General features: G+C 63.5%; 3 protein-coding genes across 11 annotated transcripts in view; 1 reads left to right on the top strand and 2 right to left on the bottom strand.

The window, feature by feature from the left end:
- Positions 1–1,138, bottom strand: part of RBFOX3 (RNA binding fox-1 homolog 3) — a 136,589-nt gene extending 135,451 nt beyond the window's left edge. For 2 of the 5 annotated variants that reach the window (XM_039716133.1, XM_039716134.1), the window contains exon 1: positions 855–1,135. The gene's annotated coding sequence lies outside the window, so the exon portion shown is untranslated. Of the gene's footprint in view, positions 1–854 lie in introns of all 5 variants that reach the window. The other 3 variants (XM_039716131.1, XM_039716127.1, XM_039716132.1) reach the window with 3 other exon arrangements.
- A 670-nt stretch (positions 1,139–1,808) lies between these two features.
- Positions 1,809–5,928, top strand: LOC120505510 (chromobox protein homolog 2-like). The gene is made up of 5 exons (XM_039716122.1): positions 1,809–1,899; positions 1,981–2,024; positions 2,546–2,611; positions 4,107–4,176; positions 4,421–5,928. Exons 1-5 carry the CDS (start codon positions 1,828–1,830, stop codon positions 5,774–5,776), a joined length of 1,608 nt encoding a protein of 535 aa, XP_039572056.1. The 5' UTR covers positions 1,809–1,827; the 3' UTR covers positions 5,777–5,928.
- Positions 5,929–10,222: 4,294 nt separating this feature from the next.
- Positions 10,223–14,394, bottom strand: CBX8 (chromobox 8). Of its 5 annotated transcripts, XR_005628245.1 has the most exons (6): positions 14,238–14,394; positions 13,853–13,896; positions 13,608–13,673; positions 13,443–13,533; positions 12,407–13,292; positions 10,223–10,666 (listed from the first exon to the last, which is right to left on the bottom strand). XR_005628245.1 is itself a non-coding variant. In XM_039716137.1 (5 exons), exons 1-5 carry the CDS (start codon positions 14,304–14,306, stop codon positions 12,471–12,473), a joined length of 1,092 nt encoding a protein of 363 aa, XP_039572071.1. In that variant the 5' UTR covers positions 14,307–14,393; the 3' UTR covers positions 10,223–12,470. The 5 variants fall into 5 exon arrangements, 4 of the variants coding, with proteins under 4 accessions (XP_039572071.1, XP_039572072.1, XP_039572073.1 ...); XM_039716137.1 differs by having other exon boundaries at positions 10,223–13,292; positions 14,238–14,393; XM_039716138.1 differs by having other exon boundaries at positions 10,223–13,292; positions 13,443–13,509; positions 14,238–14,393.
- Between the last annotated feature and the right edge of the window lie 5,761 nt (positions 14,395–20,155).

Genomic DNA, 20,155 nt, shown 5'->3' with positions numbered 1-20,155 from the left:
TTGGGGATCATTCAGAGTCCCCACAAGGGACCAGGGACAGTGCTGATGGCACAGCCCCACAAACGCTGTGGTCCCTAAGGAAACACAAACGTCCAGGGCTGCTCCCACTTCTGAGCCCAGCCCCTCGGAGCCCAGCCGCCGGCGGATGGAGCCTCTCCACTCACACGGCCTCCCCTTCCTGGCCCCGGGAAGGCAGAGAACAGCGACCCCAGCCCTGCATCCTCGTGGGGAGCTCAGGAACAGCAGCGCGGAGGGGCGGCTGGGAGAGGAGCTCACCCAGCATCACCCGAACCAGGGCTCATTCCCAACAGGGGTCGTCTCTGAGAGGCGAATCCCTGCAGTCAGGAGAGCCCCAGGGCTCCTCATCCCTTGGGATGGCTGTGCACGGCTCAGGCACACGGCGAGGGGAGGTCACACAGGGCTTCTAAAATCTCAGAGGTGTCGCACACAAAGAGCCGAGCTGGCAGAAGGTAAATGAACTCAAACAAAAAGTGGGGCGCTGTTACAATTCTGTGTCACCTTCGGCTAAAAAACCGCTCCTACAGCTCATCAGCGACCGGCCACGGTGATTGTCAAAGAAAACAATGAAAGGTGACAGCGCCCGACCCAGGACAGCCCCCCTGGCTTGGACCCACCACACCCCGCGGTGCCCGAGCAGCCCCGCTCCTGGCTCCAGCCTCTCATTGCCTCCTTCAGAGGGTCCCCCGCGGTGACATTCCCCCCGCAGCGGGGACAGCCAACGCACCCGCTGCCGCTCCAAATGACCCAGCACCGCTAAACCCGGCATTGCTAAACCCGGCACCGCTAAACCCGGCCTCGCTAAACCCGGCCTCGCTAAACCCGGCATCGCTTACCGGAGACGGCAGTGCCCGGGGTGCGGGCGAGGCCCCACGCAGGACACCCCATGGCCCGTCCGGCTCCTGCTCAGTCCCTGCGCGCCGCGGGCACCCAGGCGCCGGGGCGACGGCAATTCATATCCCCGCGGCTCCCGCACGGTTAACGGCAGGCTCCGGGCCCGCGGCGGCGAACTCCCTGAGGTGCTGACTCATCTTCTTCCATGCCTGTAAAGCACCATATTTCATCCTTCCACGCCCACAGCGCACAACCGCCGTGCAGCAGCTCCTCACGCAGCCCCGCACGCCCCGGTGCGTGCGGTGCCGGCGCGGTCGGTGCCGCCGCACCCCCGGTAGCGCGGCTCGGGAGGGATCGTGGGCCGGGCGGTACCGAGCTGCGAGCCGGCACCGCGCGAGGGCCACAACCGGCCCAGCCCCCAGGAAATCTTTTATTCTATTATAATCAACTGTTTTAGGACTGAAACGTGCCGGTGCCGCTGCCGCCTGTTCCGGCCCGGCGGGGACCGGCGCTGGCTGCCCCGGCCCCAGGGTGCTTTGTCCCCAGGAAGGACCCCGGGCGGGGGACTCGGAGCCCGGCTCCTCGCAGCGGGAACCCCTCGCGGGGTCGGAGCGGGGGGATCCCCCCGGGGGCCGGCCGGGGAAGCCCCCTGCGCCGCCTGGGCAAACAAAGCCCCGGGCCGGGCCACCCCATTGTCCCCGCTCCGGCCGGGCTGCGGCCGCCCCCGCGCGGGAGGAAGAGGAGGGGTCGCACACAGACAATGCCTCCCCCCACCCCCCACGCCGGATCGCCCCGCCCCTCGCTCCCCATTGGCCGGCGGGGAATTTGGGGACCCCCCGCCCGCCCCTCCGCCGTATTGTGCCGGGGGGCGCGCGTGGATCTGGGGGGGTCGGAGCGCGCGCGGCCGCCGTCGGGGGCGCGCCCGGGGGCTCCCCTTGTGTGTGAGTGCGCGGGGGTGTGCGCGGGGCCGGGGCCATGGAGGAGCTGAGCAGCGTGGGAGAGCAGGTCTTCGCCGCCGAGTGCATCCTCAGCAAGCGGCTCCGCAAGGTGGGACCCGCCGCCCCCGCACCCCCGCTCTCCCCGCGCCCCCCGCCGCCGCTAACGCCCCTCTCGCGTCTCTCTCCGCAGGGCAAGCTGGAGTACCTGGTCAAGTGGCGAGGCTGGTCCTCCAAGTGAGCGGGGCGGTGCGGGGCGCGGGGCGGTGCGGGGCGCGGATCGCGGAACCATGCGGTGCGGAGCGGCGTGCGGTGCGGGGCGCGGGTACCGCCCGCCCGGCCGCTTTTGTTTGGGTCGTGCCGCTCCTTTTGTTTACAAATAAGCGCGGCCGCGGCCGGGCCCTCCCCGCCACCGCGTGGGGCTCCGCTCCCCCCTCCCGGGCCGGTGCAGCCCCCCCGGAGTCGCCGCACCCCCCGGCTGTGCCGGCCCCTCGCCCGCTGTGCTGAAACCGGAGCTCCCCCGGGATGCGCGGGGCTCGCCTCGCCCCGCGGCGGCGTGGCCGCCCCCTTGCCGATCTCCCTCCCCCGGCCCCTCTCCCCTGCCCGCCCCCCGGCTGTGCCGGCCCCCGGTACCGGCATGCCCCGGTCCGTGCCAGGCCCGGGTGGCCCTGGGGGAAGCCCCCGGTGCCCCGTGGGTGCCGGAACGGCGCGGGGGGTCCGGCCCCCTGCTCTCAGCCGGTCCGTGTCCTCTGTTGCAGGCACAACAGCTGGGAGCCTGAGGAGAACATCCTGGACCCACGGCTGCTGCTGGCTTTCCAAAAGAAGTGAGCAAACTCTAAATGTTTCTAAGCAAACTGTAAAGTCAATTAACTTCTAATTGGCTGCACGTGTGGTGGAAGCCGTTGGAAACAACAGCCTGGAGCTGGCGGGGCCCTTTGTGGCCAGGCCCTTTTGTTTGTCCCCGGAGTCACGGTCGGTCCAGGTCTACCTAGGGCGGCTCTGCCCTGGCCAGACAGACCCCGAGGGTTTGTGGCCTCCGGGTGCACCGGGGGAATGGGGCACGGACCTGGGGCTCCCTGTCCCCATCCAGGGCTCAGGGACCTTGGCTGTGCTTGGGGGACAGCTGCAGACCCCTGGGGGGAGATGGTGCCTGGGCTTGTGAGGCATTAAAGTGAACTTGTGGAGGGTGAGGGAAATAATATCTGGGAGAAAATGGTAGAGAATGGTTTGGATTTAGAAGGATCTTAAAGCTCTTCCCGATCCACCCCATCATTTCCACTATCCCAGTGGCTCCAAGTCCTGTCCAGCCTGGCCTTAGACATCACCATGGATGGGGCAGCCACAGCTTCTTTGGGCAGCCTGTGCCAGGGCCTTACCACCCTCACAGGGAAGAATTTCTTCTTAATATCCCATCTAACCCTGCCCTCAGTCAGCTGGAAGCCGTTCCCTGTGTCCTGTCACTCTAGGCGCTTGTCCAGAGTGCCTCTCCAGCTCTCTTGGAGCCTCTTTAAGTACTGGAAGATGCTCTTGAGGTCTCCCTAGAGCCTTCTCCAGGCTGAACCACCTGGATGGCAGAACAAAATGGTGTCTGTCCTGTCAGGTGCGTGCTCCTGCCTGGAGCCAGGCTGAGAACAGCAATGGTTCCACAGCCCTGCACCCCAGGAATCACTCACGGAGCAGAGGGGTAGCCAGCTGGCCATGGCAGACATAGTGCTGCCAAGTACTTTGACATAGTAGTAATAAAAATCATTAAAGTTTATGAGAGGATTCAATTATAACTGGTTTCTGGATCCATTTCATTCAAGAATAGGATCTGGTGTTGGATGTAGACAGGATGGTGTTTAATCAGCTGGATGTTACATCTAAACACCATCCATTTAAACAGAACTAGGAAACGATCCTGTGACCTGAAACATCCCAGCCTGGGCCACCGTGGCCAGGGCAGGAGATGCAGGAGAGGTGGAGGGAGTCCAGCAGAGGAGGGGACTCACTGAGCTTCCAGGGAATGCCTTTGTCTCTCCCACACCCAGCATGGAAGCTCAGCACAGCAGGGGCATAACCAAAGCAAGGCTTAGCAGGGCTGGGGACAGACCCTTCCCTTTGCCTGATCCTCTTGTGCCAGAGAAATGGCAAATCTCACCTGGAAAAGGCACAGGTTTACGATGGGTAACCCCACGTGGTCAATCACCGAGTGCTGGAAGCTGCGGGGATGTTGCTGGTGCAGACTGGGATGCTGTCCTGTCACTACCTGGCTGCCTCAGTTTCCCCAGATGTTTTTTCTTCCCCACAAACATTGTCCTTAATCCTTGTTTCCTGCAGGGAACACGAGAAAGAAGTGCAGAATCGGAAGAGGGGCAAGCGGCCCCGGGGCAGGCCCAGGAAGAACGTGGTGAGTCCCAGCAGTGCTGGGGCAGCTCTGGAGGGGTTCTGGCCTTGGAGGGCACCGGGGTTTGGGGGTGGCCTCAAGCACACAACTCATCCCGTCAGCTGATGGACTCCGGAAGATCAGCTACACAGAGAGAGAAGCTGGCCGTGTCTGAGGCCCCTGGCCAGGCCACCCTGGAGGGTTTGTAGTGCCCATAACCATTCCTCGGTCACTGCTGTTAACTCTCCCCGTCTCTGTTGCTTTGCAGGAACCAGAGATGCCTACAAACACTAAGTCAAGCAGCTCCTCTTCCTCCACATCCTCCTCTTCCTCCTCCTCCGAGGAAGAGGACGAGAGTGATCTGGAAGCAAAGAGAGGTCCCCGTGGCAGGGAGACGCACCCGGTGCCGCAGAAGAAAGCTCAGATCCTGGTGGCCAAGCCCGACATGAAAGACGCTTCCAGGAAGAAGCGTGGCCGGAAACCTCTTCCTCCAGAGCAGAAAGCAGCTCGAAGGACTGTGAACCTGACAAAGGTGCTGAAAACGTCCCGGAAGGAGGTGGGGGGCAGTGCCAAGCTGGTGGGGAAGCTGCAGCCCCAGCACAGCGCGCAGGGCTCAGGCATGGCTATGCTGAAGGATCCACCGGGCGCCTTGGCTGGGCTCAGCTCAGGGGGCTCCTCAGTGGAGAACCTGCCCAACATGATGAAGAGCGGCTCGGCGAGCCCCAGCCAGGCCATCAGCTGGCAGAGCTCCATCGTGCACTACATGAACAGGATGTCCCAAAGCCAGAGCGCAGCCGAAAGCTCGGCCCTGGGCAGGCTGGCGCTGAAGGCACAGGCAGCCAGTAAGGGCAGCTTAGGGCTGGACTTGAAAATGAGGAGCCAGAAAGGCTCTGGGGAGCTGGGACTGAACACACAGGGACCCAAAACTGCAAAGGCTTCCGGCAGCAGCGCTGGAGGGGACCAGAAATCGGGGTTTGCTGCTGGAGGCCAGCTGCTGCCCAACGGCAGCAAGGCACCGTCGAGCTCATCTGGGGCCAGCAGCCAGGCAGCCTCCAGCCAGGAGCTGAACCTGCAGGCTCTGAACCTGCAGAGTGTCAAAAACGGGCCGAGCGCGGCCGGCGGGAGCAGCCTGCCCCGGCACCTCTGCGGCTCCCTGGCCAAGGGCTCCGCTGGCAGCACGGCCGGTGCGGGTGCCAAGGGTGCTGGCAGTGCCAAGGCTGGTGTGACAGGGGCCGGGCTGAACGCTGCCGGTGCTGCTGCACTGCCAGGGGGGGACGGAGGCAAGAGCAAGAAGCAGACACACCGGGCAGGTGACAGGGACTCGGCCAAAGGTGGCTCAGCGGGCGCTCCAGAGGGACACGCGGCCTCAGAGAGCCGCAAAGCCTCCGCCCTGGCCGAAGCGAGCACAGGCGAGGACAGCAGCTCGGATTCGGACCGGGATTCAGCGTCCCTCCCAGGTGTGGGTCAGAACATGTCTGTCTCCATCCAGACCAGCCAGGACTGGAAACCCACCCGCAGCCTGATTGAGCACGTCTTTGTCACCGATGTCACCGCTAACCTGATCACAGTGACGGTCAAGGAGTCCCCCACCAGCGTCGGGTTTTTCAACCTGCGGCAATACTGAGCCCAGGAGCCTAAGAGGAGGGAGAGAGCCCTTCAGCCTCACCCTCACCTTTGCCCAGCTCCTCCATCAGGTGTTTTTTCTTCAAAGCGAACGCAGAGCCCTCCTGAGACCTGCTGGAACTTCTGTCTGGACAGGCTGGACCAATAACACAGTGAAACCCGCTCCAAACTGCCAGCAGCTCCTGGATTTCCTCCCTGGCTTCTCTCCATCCTCTTCTGGAGCCGTGCCCCATGTGGGGGTGGTCGATGCCATGCTCTGGGGGCACTGGGGCTGCCGGGGTGTCAGGCTGGCCGGTTTCGAGCCAGGCTTCACTGCCTGCAGGTCTCTGTGCTTTGAAACAGCAAATGCCAAGGGCTGCAGCTCCCTGGCCACGGGGGTGTGGAGCTGCCATGGGACAGTCTTACACCTGGGAGAGTCTCTTCTGGGCTTCCTGTGGATCTGTCTGTGAGCCATGGGGAACTGCAAGTCAATCCAAATGAGGCAGCTGCTGCTCCCAGCCCTCAGGGTTGTGGGGGGCAGCTGCATTCGGGGGTTTTTCAGGGTACACTGAGCCCAGCCACCCCCCTGGGCAAGGTCATTTCCAATGATGGGAAACCCACAGCGTTTCTGTTGGGGTTTCCAATTGATAGGGAAACATTGTTTACATTTTTTCTTAAGGATTTTTTTTTTTCGTGAGGGAGGGAAATAACCCCAGTCTAAGGTAGATAAGTCCTGGATGCCACTAACAGAACAGGTGGCAGAGGTGCTTTTTTTTGGAGGGTGTTTCCTTTCTGCTGGAGGAAAGTCCTGCCTTGAAAGCCAGCAGGATCCACCGGCTTCTCTGCAGTGACTTGACTTCCAGAAGAACATGAATTTCTGGGCAGCCCAGGGAACCTCCACACCACTCCTGTGCCTCATCCTGGCATTGCCAGCATCTCCACCTCCTGCTCAGCAGGTTCCAGGCACTCACAGGGTCTGAGCTGGGGAATATTTTTTAAGCCTTGCAGAACATGTGAACCCTTCCAGCAGCAGGTGGGTTGGTGCTGGGGCTGCCAGGACACCCAGGACTGCTGCTCGCTGGGTTAGACCCACGCTGATCGTTCATGGTTTTCTCCAGAATGCTCAGTAGCTGGTCAAGGCCACCTGCACCGGTAGTTTGGAGTGGTGGGAAGGGAGCGGAGAGGGAGAAGGGCTAAGACCAGTGGGTCCCACAAGCTGCTGTTCCTCAAGGAACCAGAGCAGCCATTCACCTTCCCCTGGCCATCCCAGCAGCTGGGGTGCTCCTTTTCGCTTGCAATGGCACCCACTAATGGCTTTTCCACTGCAGTGTTTTCCCTGCTGCAGATTCCTCCTAGAAGCCAAAATTAGCAGCAGTTCAGGCAGAGTTTAGTAGCATTCGAGGTCATTTTCGTTCTGTGGATGCTGAGTCCTTTTCTCGGAGGCGATAACAGCTGGCAGCTGCCCCTCCCTGCATGGTTCTGATGCCTCCACCTGACCAGCAGGTCACTGCTTAGGGGGTCCCCAGGTGACTGAGCTGGCACCAGGGCAGGCGTTTCCCTTTGTCCCAGGCAGTGCCACTCACAGGAGTGTGGGTGCTTGGACCAAAGTGGGGTGCAGGTGCTCGTGACCCCCTGAGGCTGCAGCCCCCCACGGTCGTGGCTGCTGCCACTGCCTGGCAGTGGGGTCACTCTCAGGTGATGCCAAAATGTCACAGTCTGTGCAGTTTACCTTCTACTGTAACTTTGCCAAACGAGCCCCAGGGAAGCATTGGCCGTGTCAGCAGCAAGCAGGGTGTGTGCTGTGCCCGTGTGCCAGGGGTGCCAGTGCTTTGGGAGAAGAACCAAGGGCTCTGGGAGCGTGGGGTGACGCGCTCAGCCACACACCAAACATTTGCTACTGGGCCTTTGCGAATCCAAACTGATAACAATGTGCCTTTTGGACCGTCCTTATCTCAGCCTTGTCCGTGGCACTGCTGCCACCACAGGTTTGTGCCTATGCAAAGCAGGGTGGTCACAGGGTCTTGGGGACACGGTGACACCAGTGGGGAGAGGTGTCCTGGTCCCCAGTGGGACACCTGCTGTCGTGCAGAGCCCTGCTGAGCAATGCCCCCCGAGGGGAAGCTGGCCAGGCAGGGATGCTCTTGTCTGCAGCAAGAGGATGTGTGGATTGGTTTCTCCAAGGGGGAGAAAATCATCTGAAGATGCTCCAAGGAGGGGCCAGGCCCCAAGGGTGGGGCTGTGACAGCAGGTGAAGTGCTGGCTGCACTTCACAGCAGCTCTGGGCTGGCTGCCCTCTGCAGAGCCTCTGTCCCACGGGTTTCTCCCTGGAGGGCCTGCCTCCTGCTCGGGCAAAGGGGGCACGTGTCCCAACAGCGGGCAGCCCCTCCATCACCCGGCCTTCCCAGGCATGTCCCCTCTAGCAGCACAGGACTCTGCTGTCACCACTTGCTATTGTGCCTTTTGCTCACCAGCTGGTTCAATTCCAAAGGTCTAAGGATGGTGAAAATGATAATCCAGGATTTTTTTTTCTGGCCATCTCACTACATTTCCTCCCCAGCCCCTTTCTCACTTGGTGTTCTGGGATCTTGGCTCACCCAACAGCTGGGGGGTTGAGTGCATGGTTCCCACTGGGGTTTGCTTCCCAAAGACACATCCTGTGGGTAATTTACTGGAATCTTTGGTGGACAGGGGTTAGAAGACCCCTAGTCCGTGCAGACCCTGGTTATGTACCATTAGGATTCAAGTTCTACCTTTTATTCCTTTTTTTGTTTTTGAGTTTGCTGCTATGGGTTGGCATGTTCAGCCGGGTGTCAGACAGGCAATTAAAGGTTTGTCACTTGTCATTTTCTAAGGGGTTTCCGATGTGGAAAGTCCTGCGGTATTTGTATAGTGAATGGATATTTTCCCCAGGCGTAATCTGGTTAAGCATCCTTGTTGTTTTCCATTGGACTGGAAGAGGTGGCCGATTCAGCCATCATCCCGAGAAACTGAGTCTATTTTTATATATATATTTTGTACCAAAAAAAAAAAAAATCCCAGGAGTACACGGAGGGATGGAGATAGTTTAGGGGTTTGGTTTGTGTTGAGTTTCTGAGCTGTGTGTGATGAGCTCCAGAGCCAGGAGAAAGGTTTTACTGACAGAAATTTGAGATAGGTGAAAACAAACAATTGTTCTTGTAACTTGTGCCAGTCAGTGCTCTGATTTGTATGTTTTAATTAAAGAGAGAGCCAAATCGGTCCTGTATGACACTTGTAATTGCTTTAAACTGCAGCTGTTTGTTTGCTTTTATTTTCTGAGAACAAAAGTCGGGGATGTTATTGCCCTGGGAAAGCATCAGTGCTGTGGGAGCCGGACCAGCTCCCCACGCAGCACCCCCATCCCTCCCAGCCCCTCGCCCACGTTCCTTGTGCAGTTTTCCAGTGCTCCTGGACACTAACGCTAGTGTAGCCCCCCAGCTCTAGGCTGCTTTTAATTTATTTGCAGGAAAACGCTAGGAAATGCTTACGTCGGGTGGGGGGTTTTGTATGACTTTTCCACACTTCTTTTCTAGCATATCAATAAATATTTTTTTAAACTTTTCAGCCTCGTGTGGTCACTGCTCCGGAGAGCTCCCGTCCCACTCCGTACCCCCGGCACCGCCTGCGGCCGGCCCCTCTCCGAGGCACCCTGCTCCCGGCCCGGGATGCGGCGGGGCCCCGGGCTGGGGATGTGCGAGGCTGGGACCGGAGCCGGGGAACCGGAGCGGGGAAACCGCAGCGCTTTCCCTGCGGGGCTCCGTGCCCGACACAGCCCCTCCGGCCCCGGGCTTCGCTGCGGCCGGAGCTGCCCCTGCACCGTGAGCGCAGCTCGGGTGCCTCCGCCCGCACCCGCGGGACCGGGACAGAGAGCGGGCCGGGGACTGGGACAGGGAGCGGGACACGGACCGGGACCGGGCCGGGGAACGGGACAGAGACCGGGCCGGGACCGGGAGAAGGACTGGGACAGACAGCGGGACGGGGAGCGGGCCAGAGAGCGGGACGGGACCGGGACAAGGACCGGACCGGGACAAGGACCGGGACAGGAGCGGGCCGGGACCGGGAGAAGAACTGGGACAGACAGCGGGACGGGGAGCGGGACAGGAGCGGGCCGGGGAGCGGGACGGGACCGGGACAAGGACCGGGACAGGAGCGGGCCGGGACCGGGAGAAGAACTGGGACAGACAGCGGGACGGGGAGCGGGCCAGAGAGCGGGACGGGACCGGGACAAGGACCGGACCGGGACAAGGACCGGGACAGGAGCGGGCCGGGACCGGGGCTCGCCGGGCCGGGCTGGCCTGCGGAGGGCGCTGCGCGGCCGCGGAAGGGGCCCCGTCGGGCCCCGGCCCCGGCTGTCCCCCGGGGGCGATCGGGCTGCCGGGCCTCCCACCCCCAGCGCACCCCACGGTACTCCCAGGCACCCAGGGCCACAAAGGGAAGCCAGACACGTTTCTATTTACAAAGTATATATTTAAACTGACATAAAAAGCAGGTCTCATATGGACATTCACGGCTGGCAGAAGACACGTAGTTAAGCTTCACTTCTGAGACTGAGATTTAGCCAAATCGTTTTTGTACAAGTCTTAGATTTAAATAATTCACACGCACCGCCTGCACACACACACACACGCAGAGTACACGTCTATGTACAGACACACAGATACACGCACAGGTACGGTTTGCTCCAGGCGTGTCGGACACACGGACACGGCGCTGGAGCGGGGCAGGAGCGGCTCCGGGCTCTTTGCAAAGGGAAGGATCCTCGGCCTCGGCGGCAGCAGGAGCACAAACAGCTCAACCTCCTCCTCATCCTCCAACAACACCGTGTCAGCACCGGAACCAACGCATCGGCTCTTCGTACAAACCAAGTTAAAAATCTCAATTTTACAAAATATGTCTTAAAAAAAAGAAAAAAAAAGAAAATAAAATAAGAAGAAAGGAAAAACAAACTGGGAACTGTGGGACACGATGGCTCCCTTTGCACAGCCAATCCAGCATCCTGCCAGACACCTCATGGGTCCCAAACGGATGGGGAAGGGAACAGGCAAGGTGAAGCTGCTGAAGGGCCCTGGAGCAGACATGCCCCTTGCCCAGCCCATGCGAGCTCCCTGGGCCAGGGGCCTTCAGGAGCTCAGGGACAAAGAGCCCTGGCTCAATCCAGCCCTCAGGCACGGCCGGGCTTGTGCTTCCCATCGACTGCTGCCCAGACAGAGCAAGGTGTGAGCACAGGGCCCCCTGCCCCACCTCACCCTGCCCCAGCCCGGCCCAGGCTCCCTCCACGCCCGGGCTGGGGGAGCAGCAGAGCGGGGGCACCCCCAGCCCCCCAACCTGCTGCAGCTCGTCCAGAGCCCCGAGACCCTCCCTGCCCCAGCCGGGGAGGAATCTCAGCTCTGCAGCCCAGCCCTGGAGGAATCCCAGGGGCAAATTCAGCACAAAATCCACCTGAGGTGGCGGGGCTGCCCCGCACAGGAATATTTCACCTCTTGGCTATTGTTTAACCACCGTAAGGAAAGGGAAATATTTATTGTCTCTGAATGCATAAAGGTGACCCTGGGATTTGTCAGGGATGTGGATATTAGAAAACACTTTATCAGGAGTCTTCCAACAGTCTGAAGTAAACTGTGATTGGGAATAAAAATAATAATAATCCACTTTCTGTAGCAGAATAAAGTAACTAAATATGGGCAGTGAGATGTTCCATCCCCAACCTCTCTGGCATTTCAGGAATGTAAACAGAGGGGGGTTTTGTTGGGATTTTTTGTTTTTAGTGGGTGGGGGAACAGAATCAAGCGACCAGACAAAATGAAAACAGATATACTCAGCTCAGTCCCATCTCCCACAACTGCTACGACAACTCTATTAAAGTGCATTTCAGTATCACCCCTCAGGAACCTTACACACACAAACTCCTCTCCTCCGCAAGAAAAGGGAATTCAAGTTAATACTCCAACACTTTTAGCCTTTTTATGGATTTCTGCTTTTCCCCGCCCCGACTTTGTAGCAACATGACTTTTTTTGTTAGACTGGAAACACCCCATCCCCAACAACACTGTGAATTCAAGTGCTCACGTCAACTGTCAAGGGCAACAGTCCTGGACACAGCACACTTGATTGTACAAGCAACACCTTAAATCACAATCAAGAAATCCGGGCACTTCGCCCTGCGAGGGAGCAACACGTCCCCCTCCACCATCCATAGCATCATATGAAAAATAATAGTTAAAAAAACCCAGCACATACTTAGCTATGAACACTGTTATGTACACCGGCTCCTGCGGCAGATGCGTGAACTCGTTAGTTCTCAGTTTTATTGTCCTTTCTAGGAGCAACTGAGCAGTCACTGTTGTCTCCATTTAAATAAAACAACTCAGAGTTGAAATATATATATATAGATATATATATATAAGCATTTTTTCTTAAATAACATATTTACATCTAATAGAAAATATAACTCTAGAGATAATCTTTCCAACGAAATGTAAGACATGAAAAAAAAAAACCAACAACAAAACAAAAGAATGAGTTAATGAATTTAGGACAGTTTCTAAATTCTCTCCAGGACCAAAAACAAAAGAAAAAAAATTTAAAAGGAAAAAAAAAAAAAAGAGCGTAAAAAAAAAAAAGGAAAAAGGCCCACCAAGCTCTACCAAGCTTTTGTCTGGATCTGACTGAAGAAAACCCCAGCACCACCTCCACCAAACTCATCGCTTCTCCTTAAAGAATCCTTGGTCCGTGCTGCTCTCCTTGATGGTGACGGTCAAAAAGTTAGAGGTCACATCAGTTACCACCACCTTCTCCAGGTTGTTGAGAGAGGGGCTCCAGGACTCCTCCTCGGGGTCCCCCAGGATCCTGGAGACGGGGATCCTGGCGATGAGCGAGGGCCGCCCCGCCGGGCCCCCCACGCCGTCGCGGTACAGGCTGCCCACGGCCCCCGGGCTCACGGCGCCGTGCAGCAGCTTGGGCCCGCCGGGGTCCAGCCCCCCCTGCCCCTTGGGGTCCAGAAAGTCCGCACGGTGCTTGGCCAGGCGCGGGGGGAAGGCCTCGGCCCCCGCCTCGGCGCGGGTGGGGCCGGGCAGGGCGCCGGGCAGCTCGGGCTCCTGCCGCCGCGCCAGCTGGATCACGCTGTGTCCCGAGCCGAACTTGGCTGCCCCCGCCGCCTCCTCCATCTTCCTGGCCTTCAGGTAGTCCCCCACTTTGTCCCCCGGCTCCCCCAGTTTCCTCTTGGAGGCATCCAGAGTCTCCGCAAGGTCCTTGTAAAGCTCCTTCCTGGGCTTCGGGCCTCTCTTTTTGGGGGTCTCCCCGGGTTTCTCCTCCACGCGGATCACCCGGTCCCGGATGGCGTCTGCCTTGGGGGTGCTGCTGCTGGAGCTGCCCTGGGGGGCCAGGGCTATGTTTCTCAGTCCTTCCCTAGCCCGGGACGTGGAGCCCAGCTCCTGGGGGGACCTGCCAGGATACGGCACCCGGATCCCCCTGGAAGAGTCACTGCGGAATTCATAGGTTTTGGCTTTGGCTTTTGCCTGGGCCTGCAAAGAAGATAAATCACCCGGTGACTTTATTATCCTGCCATCCGGCTGTGTAATTGCAACTTGCAAGAGGCCACCTTTGAGGGGAGCATCCTCCGAGGGGGCCGGAGAGAGACCCCTGCTCTGGCCTGCGGGCTCCGGCCTCCTTACCTTTAGCAGGAAGGTTTTGGGCTTGGGGCCTCGCTTTTTGGGCCCGTAAAGCTCCATTTCTCGCTCCCTAGAGGTGTTAAAAGAACCAAAGCTTCAATTCAGCATAGCTACAAGACAGCAACATATTTACAAGCGCAACTGCTACAGCTAGTAAAGGCCTTGTACCTCTCCTCGAAGGCTGCGAGCAGCCGGGCATCCAGGATGTTCTCCTCGGGTTCCCAAGTGCTGTACCTGGGGGGAAGGCGGGACGGAGAGAGGGAACACAATAAGGAGCCAGGAGGGAGCAAGACAAATAAAATAAAAACCAGGGGCATAAAGGTTCTGGCTCTGGCACAAAGGGAGAGCCGGGGGTGCAGCCAGCATCGCCCCGGCCCCCGCCGCAGCCCCCCGCGGCCCCACGGGCCACTTACTTCTGCGACCAGCCCTTCCATTTGACCAGATATTCCATGCGGCCCTGCGGATGGGAAGCGAGGGAAATAAATACGCGTGGAGCGCAACCCGCGACAGACCCGCGACAGACCCGCGACAAACCGCCCCGCAACAAAGGTCCCCCCGCAACGCCCCGGGCGGGCAGCGGAGCACGGCGCGGGGGCGGCATCGGGGCGGGGGGGATGCAACAATGAAAAATAACGCGGATTTCCCGCACGCACCCCCCCGCGCGCGGGTTCAACACCGCCCCCCCCACGGGCGCGGGGCGCGGGAGCGGCGGAGCGGAGCCCGCCCCGCGGCGGCGGGAGGCAGGGCCGCCCTCAGCGGCGCGGGGCGCGGGGGGCAGGCGGGGGGCCGGGTACCTACTTTGCGGATGCGGCGCTTGAGCAGGGCCTCGGCCGCGAAGACGCGCTCCCCGACGGCCGAGAGCTCCATGTTTACGCGGCCGCTCGCAGCGCAGGGGCGGCCCCGGCGCAGCCCAGACCATAATACTCCGCCCGCTGACGTCACCGCGCCCGCCCCCCCCCCGCGCGCGCGCCGCGCCGGAGCCGGGTGGAATATTCCGCCCGCGCCTCGGAGGGACGGCCCCGGGAGGGCGGGAGCGGCCCCGGGGCACAAAGGGGGGCCGCGGAACCGGGAGGGGCGGAGCGGGGTCCCGCGGCTCCGCGGACGGGCAGGCTGGCTCCGCGGCGCCCGGGGTTCCGCGGGCTGGCACGCCTACCGGTGGTCGGACAAAGAGAGCGGTGTCAGGGCCGGGAGCGCTCCCGCGCCAAGCGGCCCCCGGTAGCAGCGGAGCCGTCCGCGGACAGACGCGGTCGCGCGTGCCGCTCGGCGCCGCCGCCGCTGCGGGAACGAGAATCCTTCCCGGCAACGCGGGCACGACCGGCAGGCAGAATAGGGCACCGGGGCCGCCGGTTTCGCTGTGCCGGCAGCCCTGGCTGCGGTCCCGGGGGGAGGAGATCTGACCCGGGGCCAGCGGGCGGCCCCACGCGGGACTTGGTCCATCTCCCGCATTATCTGTCAGCAAACCGGCATAGGAACGGGGCTGCGCCGCGAGGCTGCCAGCCGGTACCGGGGAGACTGCCAGCCGGTATCGGGGAGGCTGCCAGCTGGTACCCGCACCCCCTTCCCGCTCCGGCTCTGCCTCTCGCCCCGCGGCACGGCATCGGGAGACAGCACCTTCTCCCCGAGCCGGCCACGGAAGAACGAGACACGCGCGAGTCGCGGGAAACCGGTGCAGGAGCTGGGAGACAGGAGGACCCACGCGACCGGTTCTCGCAAGTGGGCTGGGACCGACCGGGCAGCCTTTCAGCCCGGTCCCTCGGAGTGAAGCAGTTTCCGTGTCCGTGGGCAGCGCCGCCGCTGGGAGCTGCCCCGAGAGGGGGACGTGCGTGGGCTCCTGCCGCGCTGTTCACGACGGACGAGACCAGACGAAGCCTCTCGTGGGTTTTTCCCTCCTGTCCCCACCTCGGTGTCCCCTCCGCTAAGGAGCTCGAAGCCGACGAGCAGCGAGCCTCGGCGGCCGCCATGCTCACGCGCGGGAAACCCACGGCGGGAGCGGCCGCGGGGATCCGGCTGCGCTGCCCTCCGGTGAATGAGACCGCAGCCGCGCCGGCCTGGGCTGGGGCTGCGGGACCCGTCCCTGTCCCCGGCTGGGGAAGCCGCCCGGGGGTGCCAGGAGCGGAGGGCACCGGCGTTGTTTCCCGGGGATCCTGCCCGCCGCCGCGCCACCCGGGCGGGCAGGGACCGCCAACGGCGGACACGAGTGGGGCTTCGGGACCCCGCGGGGAGCGCCGCCAACCGGACCCGCACGGTTCCACGCGGGACGCAGGGGTCGTGTGTCGGCTCTCCGTGGGCAGATCCCTCCCCCCGCCGCCCCCGGCCGAAGTGAAAGCGCGCTCCCGGGAGGAGGCGGAAGATTCCCACTCCGCGCTCCCGTACTCTCACACCAAGCCTGAAACCCCGCGGCCACGGGAGCCGTCGCGACACGCGAGTTCTGCGTGGCGTGGCCGGGCCGGGGGGAAGCGCAACCTCCGCGGTCTCCCGACCACCGGCGAGCTGCGTCCCGGGAAGTTTTTCGTTAATGTCAAATTAATCGTTGTTAATTAAGTCTGGTCGCGGGGCGAGTCGTGATTTGGCGTGGACGCTGCTTACTGGTCCCCGTTCCTGGGAAGGTGCTTCGTAGAGGACAGAGCCGGCGGCACCGGGCGCCGGGCCCGGCGGGGGCGGGAGGCTGTGGGTCGGGGGCTGATCGTGTCCCCCGGCAGGACCGGTGCTGGCGGAGCGGCGCCCATTCCCGTGGCCGTGGGGCTCCCGCAGCCCCGAGAAAGTCGCTGTCTGCCTGGCATCTTGGCTGTCGGTGTCCTCGGTGCACGTTGGAACCGCGTGTCCGAGGCCGTTCCGCCCGGTACCGACGCCACACGCGAGCCCTGCGGGGCCGCGTAGCTCCCGCCCGAGCCGCTGCCTTTGCCCCGTCGCCTGCGCGGCGCTCCGCGGCGCCGCGGAAGAGCCCCGCGGCCACGCGTAGGGGCGCAGATGGGAGAAGCCGCGGTTCCGGCTGCTTCCCACGACGGCATCAGCAGAGAAACATCTCCATCCTCCCGCCGGAACCCACGCGGAACACGCGCGGGGCCGGAGCTGCGCCCCGGCTGAGGTGCAGGGGGGGCAGGGAGAAGGAGAGATGCAAACGAGAACGGAGCGGGGAAAGCAGCGCGGAGCGATCGCCGCCGCGGGGGAACCGCCCGCAGCCCCCGCGCGTGGGTGAGCCGGGGCCGGGGCTGCGGCCACTCGTGGGGGTCTTGGCCCGGAAGGAGAAGGGGACAGAGCTGCTCCAGCCGCGCGGGACGAGGCAGCGGCGGGCGGGACGGGACCTGGGCAGTTCCTGCCGCTGCCGAAGGGTGTCCGGGGCCGGCGGCACTGCGGGGGCCCCTCCCGCACAACCGGGCCACCGGGAGCAGGAGCTGAGCCGGGCACGGGCAGCCTTCCACGCTCCCCGGGTCAACGGCAGGAGCTGCGTGGGCGCCCCGCGGGCTCTCGGCCGGGTGGGGCCGCTCACCCCTGCGGCTCCCGTCACCCACACCAGCCCGGGGCCCGGTTCTGGGATCCCGGGACTCGGAGCCGACAAGGGGACAGCTCCGGACCGGCGAGAGCGTTTGCTGCCGCGGCAAACCCCGTTTCCGCCCATTTGACCCCAAATCATCCTCTCGGCTGCGGGGTCTACACTCCTCCAGCCACACTCGTGCTATGAATTCCTCGGCGCTCAGAGGGCCGCTGAGGAGCAGAGTGCCCGGCTCCCCCTCGGTTCTCTCTGTGCAGAGGACACCACGGCAGCGAGTTTCGCAACGAAACCGGGGGGCTGGAGCCCCTCTCGGGGTCGCGCGTGGAGGCGGCGGGGCGAGTGCGCGTGTCCGAGTGCGGCTGAGCCGGGAGAACGGGGCTGCGGGGCCGATCTGGCTCCGACCCAACCGCGGCACCATGGATCCCGCACCGCAGCGGGGCAGCTCCCCGCGACTCCCGTGTGCTCCGGTGGCCGTGCTTCAGAAGCTGCTCCGTCCCGCGGCCACCCGCGTCGAGGACGACAGGATCCACCACAGCTCCCAGCCCGACCCCGCCCGGTTCCCCGGGTGGCCGAGGATGCCGGTGTCCCTCAGAGACCCCTTTGTGCCACGGTCACGTTCTAGCGTGTCCCCATCTCCTGGGCGACCCAAACACGGCCCCCACTCTGGGACCGCAGAGGGGAGCCGGGGAAGAGCAAGTGGCTCCCGGCAGAACCCCAAAGCTTGCCCACCCCCGAAGCGATCCCCCAACCGGGCTGGCCCTGGGGTCCCGGGAGAGGCATCCTGCAGCCCGGGTACCGCCGCGCAGGGCAGAGCACGCCCCGGAGCCACTTTCCACGCGAGTTCTCTGCTTGCGTGGGCACTCCCCTGCACATTCGGGGAGGCCAGCCCCGGATTCCCGGTCAGCCCAGCCGCCCGGATCGGCTGCGGGTTTCACCCGGTTCGGTTCCGTGCCCGAACCGTGCAGGAAAACTGTTCTCTCCCCCGGCAGCTGAATGGAGCCGGGAGCAGCATCGGCACTTCACTGCCCCACGGACCGGTACCGGGCTGTGCCGACAGGGGGGCGAGGACCCGGGACCCCTCGGCACCGCCGGCTCACGGTCCTGTCCGGGACTGGGGGCTCAGCCCGGCTCCCGAGACGCTGCCTTTTCGTTTCCGAGCAGCTCGGGGACAACTGCGGAGACAGCGACCGGCTCCGACCTGCGGCACCGGTACCCCCCAGTGCCGCCGGGGCTGCTGCCGGCTAGCGCGGGGGTATCCGGTCCGAGGAGGGGAGATCTCGGGTGTGCCCATGCAGCGGCGACGCTCCATAAGACCCCAGAAATTCCCGTGCGATTAAGTTTTCGTGTCGAGGTGTTTGACATCGAATTCATGACGGAGCAGGGCTTCCCTGGCGACTCCGGAGGCGACGTGGCGACGGGAGGCAGCGTATCCCCCCGGACACGGCTCAGGGCCGGCCGACGCCTGGCAGGGCACCGGGTACGGTTGCTGCCCTTTCTCCGGGGTCCGAAGTGGGCTGGCGGAGCCGCGGAGAGATCTCGGCGTGGACGGACACAGAGCGAGGAGAGGATCCCGGCTTCGGGGACTCTACCGAGCACCCGGACAGAGGAACTTCTCTCCGCCCCTTCGATCGTTATTGCCCGGTTACGGAGGCTTTGGCCAGTCAGCGAAACGACCGCCCCGATGAGATGCAGCACAGCGCCCGTCCCGCTCGGCTCTCGCCGCCGCCCCGGGACTGAGCCGCACATCCTGCCCGGGGCAGTCGGTGCCGAGGACCGTGGCGGCCAAGTCCCTCTGATGCTCCACGGTCCCTCCTGAGAAGCGGCGGGCGCAGCCCGGCCTCGTCCCGACGGTGCCGCACGGAAGCGCTGCACTTCCCGGCGCGTCCCCGCCGGCCCGGTGAATTCCAGGTGCTTTCCATAGGTGGCACCGTCCTCCTGGAAATGGCGGCTGCGGCCTCTGCGCAACCGGCGGCGTTGCTGCCACCCCAGGGGGGCACTGCCGCCGCCTCCGCCCCGGGCCGCCCCCCGCACCGCCGGTTCAGCCCGCAGGAGCCCCCGGGAGCTGAGCCAAGCCCCGGGGCAAAGCTCGGGGGCTTTCCCTTTGCGGTGCCCACGGCGGAGGGAAGCCGCCGTTCTTTCCAGGAGCACAGAACCCACGGACGCTGGGGAGCCTTCCGCATCGGCTTAGTTCGTGGGAGAGACCCACGCGTGTCCTGCACCATCGGTTCCCGGGGGCGGCGTGCCCTGAGCCCCCGCTCCGGCCGCACCGAACGGCGGAATCCCCGAGCGGTTCCCTGCGGGAGTGCCCACGGAGCGCCCCGACGGCAAAGCGCCGCTCTCGGTTCTCCCGGCGTGCTGTCACATACCGGAGCCCCTGGTCACCCCCGGCGCGGAGGTTCCACGGGTCGCCCCGAACCGCCCGGGCGGGGAAAGTGCCGCTCCCGGGGGCGGCGAGCCGGGGGGCGTCGTTTATCGCCCGCTCCAGGCTCCGAGCGCTCCGCACAAAAGATCTTTTGTTCCCGGGGGTTCTGAATTTGCTCGTTATTTGTAGGAACATAAACACGAGCTCTTTGCGGATGGGGAGAGGGAGGAATCGGCTCGGATAAGGCGAGGAAACGGGAATGTTCCGGGGTGTTCCTGCACCCCGTCTCGTCGGCGCGGCTCCGTGCCCGGCTGCCGATCGCGCAAGGACGGCAGAAGGACGGAACGGATCCGTCCCCGCAGCGGCCAGGGGCGTGTCACGAGTGGGCAGCGGCCGCGCGAGGGCCCCGCCGGGGCGGGACGGAACGCGGCCCAGCGGCTCCAGGGGCCACGGCCCCGCCGCGGGGGGGAACGGGGCTGGGATGTGACAAAATGAGACGAAGTGCGAATCGAGCCGCCCGGGGCTGCCGCCACCCCCGTCTTTCACCCAGTCCAGCTCTATCCCGGCGCCGTCCCTGCCCGTCGCCGCCCGCTCGCGCGCAGCCCCGCGACTCCGCTTTTAACAAAAGCAATTAGGGGCGAAGGGCTGCTCATTTGCATTTCGCTTGATGCCCGGCGGCGGCTTCCCCGGGGCGGGCGGGCTCCGGCGGCACGGGGGGGGGGGGCGGCCCCACGCCCCCCCCCGCCCCCGGCCGGGACCCCCGCGGGCACCGAGCGGGGACCCCCCGCTCCACGGGACCCTCCCGGCGGGACCCGCCTGCCGTGCGCCCCCCACGCCGCCCCGCCGCCCCTTCCCGGCCCGGGG

This window comes from Passer montanus, unplaced genomic scaffold (genome assembly GCF_014805655.1).
Source record: "Passer montanus isolate IOZ18808 unplaced genomic scaffold, ASM1480565v1 scaffold35, whole genome shotgun sequence".
Taxonomy (NCBI): domain Eukaryota; kingdom Metazoa; phylum Chordata; class Aves; order Passeriformes; family Passeridae; genus Passer; species Passer montanus.
Note: the sequence above shows the minus strand (reverse complement) of the source record. Positions and strands in the feature narration are given on the sequence as shown.